Source organism: Microcebus murinus, chromosome 8 (assembly GCF_040939455.1).
Source record: "Microcebus murinus isolate Inina chromosome 8, M.murinus_Inina_mat1.0, whole genome shotgun sequence".
NCBI classification, from domain to species: Eukaryota; Metazoa; Chordata; class Mammalia; order Primates; family Cheirogaleidae; genus Microcebus; species Microcebus murinus.
In genome coordinates, this window is record NC_134111.1 from 106,084,754 (window position 1) to 106,097,143 (window position 12,390).

The 12,390-nt window shown below is 50.4% G+C and overlaps 1 protein-coding gene across 1 annotated transcript; it reads right to left on the minus strand.

Moving 5' to 3' along the window:
* Window positions 1-9,822: 9,822 nt before the first annotated feature.
* LOC105866439 (olfactory receptor 6B2) lies at window positions 9,823-10,761 on the minus strand. Its single transcript, XM_012755743.2, has one exon. It carries the CDS (start codon window positions 10,759-10,761, stop codon window positions 9,823-9,825), a length of 939 nt encoding a protein of 312 aa, XP_012611197.2.
* Between the last annotated feature and the right edge of the window lie 1,629 nt (window positions 10,762-12,390).

Below are 12,390 nucleotides of genomic sequence, written 5' to 3' on the forward strand. Positions count from 1 at the left end.
CCTTCTGTGCTGGGAGCCGGGGCCTGCAAGACATCAGAGATGAAGGGCTGCAGGGCAGCCTGGAAGGGGAGAAAGTGGAGCTTAACCTGGGGTGAGTCGTGCCCACAGATGGGGACAGCAGGGAGAACGATCTCCAGGCACCAAGAGGACAGTGCTGCGTGCTTGCGCCAGCCGCAGCGCTGAGGCGGGAGGCAGGAAGAGAGGACACAGCCGTCAGGCGCAGTGAGGGCGGGAAGGAGGCGTCTGCACCACCCACTGGGGTGGCCAGCGCAGCGCGGGTCTCCCTGTTCTGCTGTGGGTTTGGGGCCTGGTTTGACACCAGCCGTGCGTCCCCCAATTACCCTGGCAGCCACTCCCACCACCACCTCAGGCATGCGAATCACGGGGACTCTTATTTAAGCACTGCGGTAAGCTCCTGCTGAGCATTGACGACGTGGCCGTGTTGCTCTCGTGTGATGAGAAAGCTTGAGAGCACTGAAAGCTTGTTGTACTTCGCAGGCAGCTGTACTTGTCATGTAAATCAGAATAGGTAACATAGACATATATGCTTTCATTACGTTATTTTTAAATGTTCACAATTTTATTTTGATAAATGAAAAATTAGAAAAGTCACATCACGGCTGTCGGCTAACGTAGCTGTGCACGTTCATCTGTGGCTGTCGGCTATAGTCGATGCTGGTACCGAAGTGGGTAATTTTTCCCTTCAAAGTTAGAGATGCCCAGGCCGGCATTAACCTCCGCTGCAGGGTGGGGCGTGCCATGGACAGGTCTATGGGGAAGGTGCACGCGTGTGAGCCAGGCCATGGGCGCCTCCTCCTGGGGGGCGCTGGGCGAGCCAATCTGCCAGGGAGGGGGCACCGCACCTCTGCGCTGTGTGGCTGCTGCTCCCACCCGCCCCAAGCCAGCGTGTGCGCACACACGGTCACTCACACGTGCATGCATACACGTGCTCACACACCCTTACACACATGTCCAAGCACACACACTCACATGTGCACACACATGCACACACACTCACATATCCTTACACACATGCACAGACATATACACCCCACACTCTCATGCACATACATGCATGCACTCACGTGCACATACCAAATACACCCATGCACATATGTGCACACACACATACACACACCAGACACACTCATGCACACACCCCCTCACATATCCTTACACACATGTGCAGACACATATACACCCCATGCACTCATGCACATACATGCATGCACTCACACACGCACACACGAAACACACTCATGCACATACGTGCCTGCACACACACAAACACACACGCTCACCTGCCATCACACACATGGGCAAACATATGTGCACACTCACGCGGAGGCATCACTGCCTTTCTGGCCCCGGGCGAAGGGCATGGCGGCAGAGGGGACTCAGGGAAGCTCCTTTTAGCAGAGGCTGCTACGGGGCGCTGAGAGCAATTGTAGCGGCAGCATTTGATTTGGACGGGACAATCCGGGAACCCCCAGGTGCCCGCAGACGTGAACAGTGGAGACCTCTGAGAACTGAGTGGCCCAGGAATGCAGGAACAGAGACACCCCAGACCCCGGCATTCCTGCCTTCCCTTCCCGGCCTGGCTCAGTCTGGGTGGAGCCCCCTCCCCGCCAGCGTCTCTGGAGTGAAGAGTGACCTTCCTGAGACTGACTCAGAGCTCACGACTTTCTTGCATCCTTCTTGCCAGCAGGGCCCTAAATGCGACGGCCAGTGTCCTTATAAGAGACAGAAAAGGTCACATAGAGAGACACAGGGGAACAGGCCACGTGAAGACGGGGGCACAGAGTGGAGTGATGTGGCCACAAGCCAAAGACCCCAAGGGCCCCCAGAAGCCGGAGGGGGCGGGAAGGACCCTCCCTAGAGGTTTAAGAGGGAACCTGGCTCTGACATCTGGATCTTCACTTGTGGCCCCCGGAACTGTGATAGAGCAAGTTTGTTTTGTCTTAAGCCCCCCACCCTGAGTTTTGCGGCAGCCCCAGGACGCTGGCACAGCAGTGGGGAGGTGAAGAGCAGAGAGCCGACCGGGTCATGGCCCAGGTCCCTGGAAGGACGAGAGCAGGGCAGGCTGCCTGGGTGCCAGAGGCATGGCACCAGGCATTTGCTGGACAGACTCGGTGACATGGGGGGGTGCTGGCTCTACAAGTCTGCAGTTGATGGGAGAGTTCTGGGCTGAGAAAGAATCTTCTAGAAAGGAATTGCCCATGTGAGCCCTGTGTGAGAATACACTGGCGACAGCCCTTCCCTGCCTTCCAACGCCAGCCTGCCATCCAGAGCTGGGACCTGCTTCAAGAGCAGGAGCCGTGCCCCAGGATCGCAGCCAAAAGTCACCATTGTTTTAGAGCACACACGGCGACTGCCTCCTGCATCAGAGGGCCTGGCGGTCTGATCCTGGGTGGTGCCTCTCCCGACACCACCACGGGCGGCTTGTCCCCTTCCCAGCTGAGTGACTACAGGGGCTTTAAAGTCCACAGGAAGGGATCCGGAGGCCCCAGGGGTCCTGGGAAGGCCGGTGGTCCCCGCCTGTGGACGGGCTTTGCCCGAGGGTCTCGGGGTCTCGTGCTTTCCCCCAGGACGGCAGAGGCCCCTACAGGTCTGTGCTGAGTATTTGGGCAGTGGGAAGTGGCCATTAATGAGTTGGCCACTTAAATAAAAATTGCATGTATTTATTAGTCCAGGTCCCCTTACAACATGCTCTCTATCACCTGAACTTCAGACAATGGCTGTACTTTCCTGCAAATAAACTCTTCGTTTTGGAATGATTTCAGACCTACAGAGAAGTTGAGAAGAGAGAGCGTCCTCGCAGCCCGGCCGGCCAGCCTCCTCGGGACGTGTCGCGTGAGCGGCGTGTGTGTGGAGGGATGGACCGTGGCACGCCGCTGCTGCGCACTGAGCTCCAGGTGCGCCGGCTTCCGTCTGTTTCCTCCAATGTCCTTCCCGTGTGCCAGGGCCCCACGCTGCCTTGGGAAATCTGGTGTTTTACACCTGGCTGTGCCTCCCTGGTTTCTGCGCAGAAACCGAAAGGCCAGGGGGATGGGAGGGGGAGCCGGGCTTCTGTCCTTGCAAACAGTTCTCCTCAGGGCTAAAAAGAGCGTGTTTGCCCGGTCACCACAGTCAAACCCAGGTACTTTAAGAAAACCCAAGCATGGAAGTGTCTGGGGTGGGAGGGCCCCATGGTGGCTTCTCCCGCAGCTCTGCACCCGCCGCCCACCCGCAGCCCTTTCCTCTAACCCTTCCCTGGCACCGGGCAGAACTGCCCAGAGCTGGCCCTTCGCTATGACTCGGGAGCAGCTGCCCCCTGCTCCGCTCGGCCCCCTGGCACTGCTGGCCAGGCTGGGCGCAATGCCAGACATCAGGGTGCAGCACTGCACCGGTAAATATGTGCTCACACGGCACCCACGGGTGCATGCCCAGCACAGTACCAGTAGATGTGTACTCAGCACAGCACCCTCAGATGCATACTCAGCACAGTACCCATGGATACATACTCACACAGTACCATAGATGCGTACTCAGTACAGTACCCATCGATGTATACTCATATAGTACCCATAGATGTGTACTCAGCACAGTACTGTCCTCAAAGATATGAGGGCCGTTTATGGAGCACCCAGAGCCATCATGCTGGGTGCTGGGATCAGACTGGACCGGGTAGCGCCTGCCCCGAACTGGGTGTGGGGCACGTGCAGTGGGGGTGTTGGTCCCATATATACAGGCACAGCCCTACCTCCATGCAAGGTGTGCGACGCACCCTAACGTCTCAGCAAAATGAGCCCATCGTCATCACGGGAAGCCCTGGGTCCTACCTGGGGTCTGGACGCCTCAGCGCCAACCAGCGGCTGCAGCTGCCCGGGAGTGAGGAGGGCTGCGCCCGGCGTCCAGTGGCTCCCGGCTGGCCACAGGCGCTAGATGAGCCCGAGATGCTCTTGAGGAGTGGCCGCCAGGGCGCCTGGAGGAACAGCTTTTCCTGCTGGAGCGCGGGGACCCCGGGGCCCAATTACCCGCCCTGCTGGCAGAGCTGCCCATGCTACCAATTACCCGCCGGCCTCTGGGGCTGGTGGCCCCGCCAGCCCAGGGCCCAGCAGAGTCCACTTGGGTCCCCCGCCCCGCCCTGTGGCTGCCTCCTGCACGCCCGCCTGGGAGCCGCGCCCTGGGCCCCGGGCCCTGGCAGCCGCCCACCAGGGAAGCACCTGTTGGCCGCAAGGCGGCGGGCTCTGGCCTCGGTTTCCTCTCTGGCCTCCGTTCCTCTGGCCTTCCGCAACCTCCACCCTTCCTCTGCTAACCACCCACCTACTCTCTCCCTTCCTGACATCCACTGTTTCAGCTCCCACATATGAGTGGGAACACGCCATGTTTGCATTCCTGTGCTTGGCTTAGCTCCCTTAACATAGCGACCTCCAGTGCCGTCCATAGTGTTGCCAATGACAGGATTTCATTCTCTTTTAGGGTTGATTAATATTCATGGTGCATACATACCACATTTGCTTTACCCATTCGTCCATTGCTGGGCACGTAGGTGGATTCCATATTTTGGCTATTGTGGGTAGCGCCGTAACAAACATGGGCAGGTGGGAATCTCTTCTGTATATTGATTTGCTTTCTTTTGGATATATCCACAGTAGTGGAATTGCTGGATCACATGGTACTTCTATTTTTAGCTTTTTGAGGAACCCACACACTGTTCTCCATAGTAACTGTGCTAATTCCCATTCCCACCCACAGTGCATGAGGGTTCCCCTGCCTCCACATCCTCGCCAGCATCTGCTATTCCCTGCCTTTCCAATGAAAGCCATTTTAACTGGGGTGAGATGATATCCCATTGTAGTTTTGATTTGCATTTCTCTCATGGTTCGTAATCAGAGAGCATTTTTTCTTTTTTTCTTTTTCTTATGGGCGTATTATGGGGGTACAAGTTTTAAGGTTACATATATTGCCCATGCCTCCCTGCCCCCCCCCCCCGAGTAAGAGCTTCAAGCATGTCCATACCTCAAACGTTGCACATCTTGCTCGTTGTGGTTGTATATACCCCTCCCCTTCTCCCCCTCCCACCCTCCCGACACCCGATAAATGTTACTCCTATATGTCCACTTAGGTGTTGCTCCGTTAATACCAATTTGCTGGTGAGTACATGTGGTGCTGGTTTTTCCATTTTTGAGATACTTCACTTAGTAGGATGGGTTCCAGCTGTATCCAGGAATATACAAGAGGTGCTATATCACCATTGTTTCTTAAAGCTGAGTAGTACTCCATGGTATACATATACCACATTTTATTAATCCACTCATGAATTGATGGGCACTTGGGTTGTTTCCACAACTTTGAGATTGTGAATTGTGCTGCTGTAAACATTCGAGTCCATGTGTCTTTTTCATAAAGTGACTTTTGATCTTTTGGGTAGATGCCCAGTAGTGGAATTGCTGGATCAAATGGTAGATCTACTTGTATTGCTTTGAGGTATCTCCATATTGCTTTCCACACAGGTTGAACTAGTTTGCAGTCCCACAGCAGTGTAGGAGTGTTCCTCTCTCTCCGCATCCACGCCAGCATTTGTTGTTTGGGGACTTTTTGATAAAGGCCATTCTCACTGGAGTTAAGTGATATCTCATTGTGGTTTTGATTTGCATTTCCCTGACAATTAGAGATGTTGAGCATTTTTTCATATGTTTGTTATTCTGCCATTATTCTGTCTTATTTTGAGAAGTTTCTGTTCATGTCCTTTGCCCATTTTTTGATAGGGTTGTTTGATTTTTTTCTTGCTGATTTTCCTGAGTTCTAAACAGATTCTAGTTATCAGCCCTTTATCAGATGTGTAGCTTGCAAAAATTTTCTCCCATTCTGTGGGTTGTCTATTTGCTGTCTTGACAGTTTCTTTGGCTGTGCAGAAGCTTTTTAATTTGATCAGGTCCCATTTGTTTATTTTTGTTGCTGTCGTGATTGCCTTTGGGGTCTTCTTCATAAAGGCATTGCCTAGGACAATGACTAGAAGAGTATTTCCAACATTTTCCTCCAGCATTCTAATAGTTTCACACCTAAGGTTCAAGTCTGTTACCCAGCGTGAGTTGATTTTTGTGAGAGGTAGCTGGGGGTAGACAGTGTGCTCCTGAGCAACAACATAGGGATAGAAGAGCATCCTAGAGTTTGGCAGAGAGTCAGGATAAATGAGTTTTAACAGTGTTCACAGTGTACACAAAGGCTTTGCATGTGGATATAAAAATTCAGTTGTAATTAGTACAGCTGGGGTAAAACAACTTTTCCTTGCCTCAGATAAAGGTGGATTTTAGACATTCATTAGTTCCCCATAGTAGGACATGCAGCAGTGGGCAAAGCTGCAAGGTGACGGACATTCACCATGAGGAAGGCCATCCTTTCTGCCCAAAGAGCTGCTCCAATACGACCAAGTCCCCAGGGGGTCCAGAGTGGACGACCTCCCAGAGGGTTGGAGCAGCCCTGGGGGCCTGGCCACAGGGCAGGATGCTGGCTGGTCCAGAGGAGGAGTGGGTTTCAGAATCCTGTGTAATCTGAGGGTTTTGGGATTCTTGACTACAAAGCAGTTTCTATACTTAATCAAAACCAGACTCACAAGGCCAATTCCAGGGTTGGGTGAAGTTTATAATATGAACTGAAGAACGTTTTTTCGGTTGTCTCTGGCTTGAAGCTGTACAGAGACTTGGATGGACCCCATAGTAGATAAAGATGGATTTAGTGAGTGCTTATTAAAAGGTATATGTTTGAAAGGAGAAGACTTAGGTGTGGACGGTGGCCCTGGAAGAGAGTGACAGTGAGAGGGCCAGTTGGGAGGACATTGCCTTGTTGTGGGCAGCCCACCAGGAAAAGCCATGGATGGAGAAGCCCAGCGGCAGCAAAGGCATCATGAACCTTAACTGTCGACCATTTGGTCCTCCAAACATGAATGTGGAAGCACCCCTCAATTCCTTAACCCTGATGCTGATTCGAACACCCAGGCAGTCCTCTACTGGGCCTGGCCACTCCATCCCTCCTGGGTTCTCTGCTCAGTCTAGGTATTGCTCAGACCTCATCCGGACAGCTCGAGTCTCCTCCATAGTCTCCCTGCCTGCCCCTGTGTCCCCTGGTCCATGTCACACACACAGACATTCCAAGCGGAATGTCTAAAGTAGGAATCTGAACATGCCTCCGACCACTAGCAATAACGGCTGGATGAAGCCCATGCTGCCAGCCACACCTGTGAGCTCTTGGGGTTCAGCCCTGACTGCCACACCTGGGAGCTCTCGGGGTTCAGCTCTGACCGCCATATCTGTGGGCACTCAGGGTTCCAACTTTGGCCTCCCACACCTGTCGGCTCTCAGGGTTCTGACTCTGGCCTGCCCAACCTATGGGCTGTAGGGAATCTACTCTGCCTTCTACACCCGTGGGCTCTCAGGGTTCCCCTCTGCCTGCCACAACTGTGAGCATCAGGGTTCTACTCTGGCGTGCCACAATTTCGGGCTCTAGGAGTTCCTGTCTGCCTGCCACGCCTGTGAGGACTCAGGATGCTGCTCTGCCTGTCACACCTGTGTGCACTGAGCCCCACTCTACCTGCCACACTTGTGGGCTCTCAGGGTTCCATTCTGCCTGCCACTCAGAGTTCCACTTTGCCTGTCTCACCTGTGAGGTATGAGGGTTCTGCTCCGCCTACCACATCTCTGTGCTCTCTGAGCTCTCCTATACCTGCCACACCTGTCACCACTCAGGGTTCTGACTCTGGCCAGCCACACCTGTGAGCACTCAGGGTTGTGAGTCTGGCCTGCCACACCTGTGAGCAATAAGTGTTCTGATTCTGGCCTGCCATATCTGTGGGATCTTGTGGACAGTTAGTTAAGCTCCCAGCAAAATTGGGTTCCCTAGCTGGATGGTTGCAAAGGATATGCAAATAATAGAAACAGAGAAATAATAGAGAAATAATGAAGAGACACAGAGACAAAAGTATAGTTTAAATGATGGGGAAGTCAGGGGTCCTCCAGCATTCCCATGAGCTGTGAGGACCCAAGTGAAGTCCTGCATCAGTATTTATTCGTGCAGCGATCAGTTGCCAGTGGTAACAGATTTACATAATAACAGGTAGTTCATTTAGGTTTTAAGTGTCCCCAAAAGCTTCTAGAGATCCCTATCTACATGAGCAAATGGTTACAATATTTTTCTAAGATAAACTTCTAAGTCCTAAGATAAAATTATCGGTTAGCAGAAACGCTAAACAAAAATATAGAGGCTCTATATTTCTTTATCTAGTTTCTTGTTGATTGAGACAAGTGGTCAGGAGTGAAGCAGGAACTCTCCCTTAGGCCAATTATCTCTAGCTGCAGGTGTCTGCCGGGCGGGCATTCTTGATCAGTTCTCCACCTGTGACCACATATAGAGCCTTCTCTTACAGAGGCATCAGGCACGAACAGCCTTCTGGTCTGAGACAGTGTCACCATGCAAAATGCTCCCAATCAGAAAGATGCCCTCCTGAGGCAAGGTAGCTTTTGACATGTGAACTGACTTGTTCACATATTCCTTCAAGGAAATCCCTGCAAATCTCCTGAAATCTTTTATGTCTCTTTATAGGCCAATAGGATCTCAGGGTTTCTCTCTGCTTACCACACCTGTGGGACCTTGGGGTACCACTCTGATTGCCATACCTGTGGACTCTTAGTGTTCTCAGTCCAGTCTGCCTCACCTGTGTGCACCCAGGGTGCTGACTGTGGCCTCCCATACCTGTCATCTCTTAGGGTTCCCCCCTGCCTGTAACACCTGTGAGCACTCAGGGTTCTGCCTCTGTCCTGCCACATCTGGAAGATCTGTGGTGCCGTACTCTAGCTTTCCCTCAAGTGTCAACCCTTGATGAACATCAGGCCACAGCTATGCTTGTGACTTTCAGATCTTCACAGCTCTCTGCTATTTCTTGCCTCTGATGCCTAGCTAGTATAGAATTGCCTGGAATGCCTTTCCTCTTCTCCACCTTCTAACTTGAATAATTCCTATTTATGTTTTAAGGAATATCATACCATCCTCATGGCCCTCCTAGAGTCCTCCCTGCAGCCCCCTCTGGGTCTGCTTTCTCTCTCTCCTTGCTCTCTTGATCTCCTCGCTGTCCACCCATCCCAAAACTGTCTCCCAGGTGCCCATCAGCACCAGCCACTGTGCTGGGCTGAGAGGGTACAACACTGACCAGGACAGAGGCAGTTCCCCACCTGCCTGGGTACCTACATGTGTCCCACCAGGATGAACTCACACACTAGCAAAGCATTTTTTATTTTCATGGTTGCTGACTAGACAGGGGGGAGGAGTTGATGTAGGAAAAGGCAGAGGTGGAGCCACCCAGGACTGTCAGTGAACATGCACTGAATGCATCTGTGTGTTTAAAATGCATATCTGTGGTCCCTTACAATTCCCAGACACACTTTTGTTTGGGGACACTTGGAGCTCATTTTGCCACAGAGTGCAACATTTCAGTACATTAACACACTTCAATTTATTGGGGACTTTAAAATCTCAGATGACCTGTCATGTTTTGCTGTTTGCTGAAATGTAATTTTGAAAGTGAGGAAAATTTATTAAATTTTACCAAGTCCTTCTTTGCTCATACATAAAACAAAGAAAATAATGGTATTACAGCACAAACAAAAGGTCTGTGATATTAACTTCAATCCCATTTTTTCCCTGAAGGAGAAGATAGATTTGGAAGTGATGTTTAAATTAAATGCAGTATAACAACAATGCTAAGAGTTTCCATTATAGCAAATCAAATGGCCTTCCCACAGAGGTTGTGTAGTCTGAGATGATGTTCTGGAGGAGCAGAAGGCCTGCCCTCTATGGTGGAGCTTGGCCCCAGCCCAAGGCCTTTTTCAAGGCATCCTTAAATTCCTTGTTCCTCAGACAGTAGATCAAGGGGTTCAAGATGGGGGTGAGGACAGTGTACACAGCAGAGATGAGCTTGTTGGAGCTCCGGGAATCAATGGCCTGGGGCCGGACATACATGAAGATCATGGCCGTATAGAAGATGGCGACCACAGTGAGGTGAGAGGCGCAGGTGGAGAAGGCTCTCCAACGGCCGGTGGCCGAGGGGATGCGCAGGACAGCCAGGGTGATGCGCCCATAGGACAGCACGGTGGCCAGGAGAGGGAACACCAGGATGATGAAGGCCAGGACGAAATCCACCAGCTCTGCCGTGGAGAAGTCTGTGCAGGCCAGCTTGAGGATGGGGGAAATGTCACAGAAGAAGTGGTTCAGGACATTGGAGCCGCAGAACGTGGCGCTGGAGATAAAGTAGACCTTGATCACGGAGATGGTGAAGCCACTCACAAAGGAGAAGACCACCAGCTGGACGCACAGCCCCGTGGTCATGATAACGTGGTAGCGCAAGGGGTGACAGATGGCCACATAGCGGTCGTAAGCCATGGAGGCCAGGAGCACACACTCCGTGCACACCAGGGAGCTGAAGAAGTAGAGCTGTGTCATGCACCCGATGAAAGAGATGTGTTTCCGCTGCAGGAGGAAGCCGTCCAGCATCTTGGGTATGATGTCACACACATACCAGATCTCCAAGGATGACATGGAGCCCAGAAAGTAGTACATGGGCCTGTGGAGGGAGGTGCTGCTCCAGACAGTGAGGATGATGGCCAGGTTCTCCACCAGGACAAAGAGGTAGGTGAGCAGGAAGAGGAGGAAGAGCACATACTGCAGCCCAGGTGCTGTGGGGAAGCCTACCAGCACGAACATGCTGACCTTGGTGACATTCTCCCCCCTCATCCTTCTGTGCTGGGTAGATGCGGGCCTGCAAGACATTAACGAGTGAGAATAAAGGGCTGCAGTGCAGCTGGTAAGGAGAGAAAGTGGAGCTGAAACTCAGGGTGAGTTGGGACCAAAGATGGGGTACCTGGTTCCCATAAGCAGCAGTGGAAACCAAATACAGCACTCCACATGCATTGTTTGACATCAGATATGTAGGTTCTAGCTCTCAGAGACCCTATGATTGAGTCTTTGGAATACCCTGCCCACACTTGGCCACCACAAATATTCCACTTCAAATAATCTTGAAACTCTGTCATATTTTTTACAATCTGGAATTCTCCAAGGATTCTATTAACAATAAGGCAAGTCCCCAGCTCTTCTTTGCAGATCATTCTCCTCCAGGCAATGATTCATTAATGCTCCTCCATCTTCTGGGCTTATTTTTGGTGTCTGACATGTTTTTTCTAAACTAGTAGATATTTGACATTTTGCATAGTTTTGGAGTTGATTTTACAAGAGAAGGTGACACCAGCAAATTCTACTAGATCTAAGGAAAGAAATAAACAGCAACATCATAATACCTAGGGATTTCAACACTCCACTGACAGAACTAGACAGATTATTGAGGCGGAAGATCAGAAAAGAATCACTGGACTTACCTGGAACTCTAGAACAAATGGACATAACATTTATAGAACATTCTACTCCCTAACTGCAGAATATCCATTCTTCTTATCAGCACATGGGACATTTTCCAAGATAGATTATATGTTAGGCCATAAAACAAGTCTCAGCATGAAATCATAACATATATCTTTTCAAACCACAGTAGAATAAAATGAAAAATCAATTCCAAGAGGAACTCTCAAAGCTACCCAAGTATGTGGACATTAAGCAATCTACACAATTTTCAAATTGAACAACAAAGGCAACATAAGCTTTCAAAAATCCATGGGATACAGTCAAAGCAGTACTAAGGGGAAAATTCATAGCCTTAAATTGCTTACATCAAAAAGACAGAAAGACCACAAATTAACAACCTAATGTCACACCTCAAGGAACCAGAAAAAGAAGAACAAATCAAACTCAAATCTATCAGAAGGAAAGAAATAATAAAACTCAGAGCAGACCTAAATGAAATAGAAACCCCCCAAAAAACTAATATAAAGTATCAATGAAACAAAAAGTTGGTTCTTTGAAAAGATAAATGAAATAAATTGACCACTAGCTATATTAACCAGAAAGAGAAGAGAAAGGACTCAAATAGAGTCAATAAAAAATGAAAAATGAGACATTACAACTGATACCACAGAAATACAAAATATCATCCATGACTACTATGCAAATCTCCACATAGATGAACTGGAAAACCTACAGGAAATGGTTAAATTCCTGGAAACACACAATCTCCCAAGCCTGAATTGGGAAGAAATAGAAAGAACAGACCAATAATAAGTAGCAAGATTGAAACATTAATAAAAAAATCCCAACAAAATAAAGCTCCAGCCCAGATGAAATCACAGCTGAATTCTACCAGATCTACAAAGAAGAACTGGCACCCATTCTATAGTTCAATAACATTGAGAAGGAGGAACCCTCCCTAACTCATTCTACAAAGCCAATATCACCATTATACCATAGCAGGAA

Bases quoted from the DNA above. Each gene is read 5' to 3' on its own strand.
- LOC105866439 (XM_012755743.2), bottom strand. From the start codon at position 10,761: ATGAGGGGGGAGAATGTCACCAAGGTCAGCATGTTCGTGCTGGTAGGC.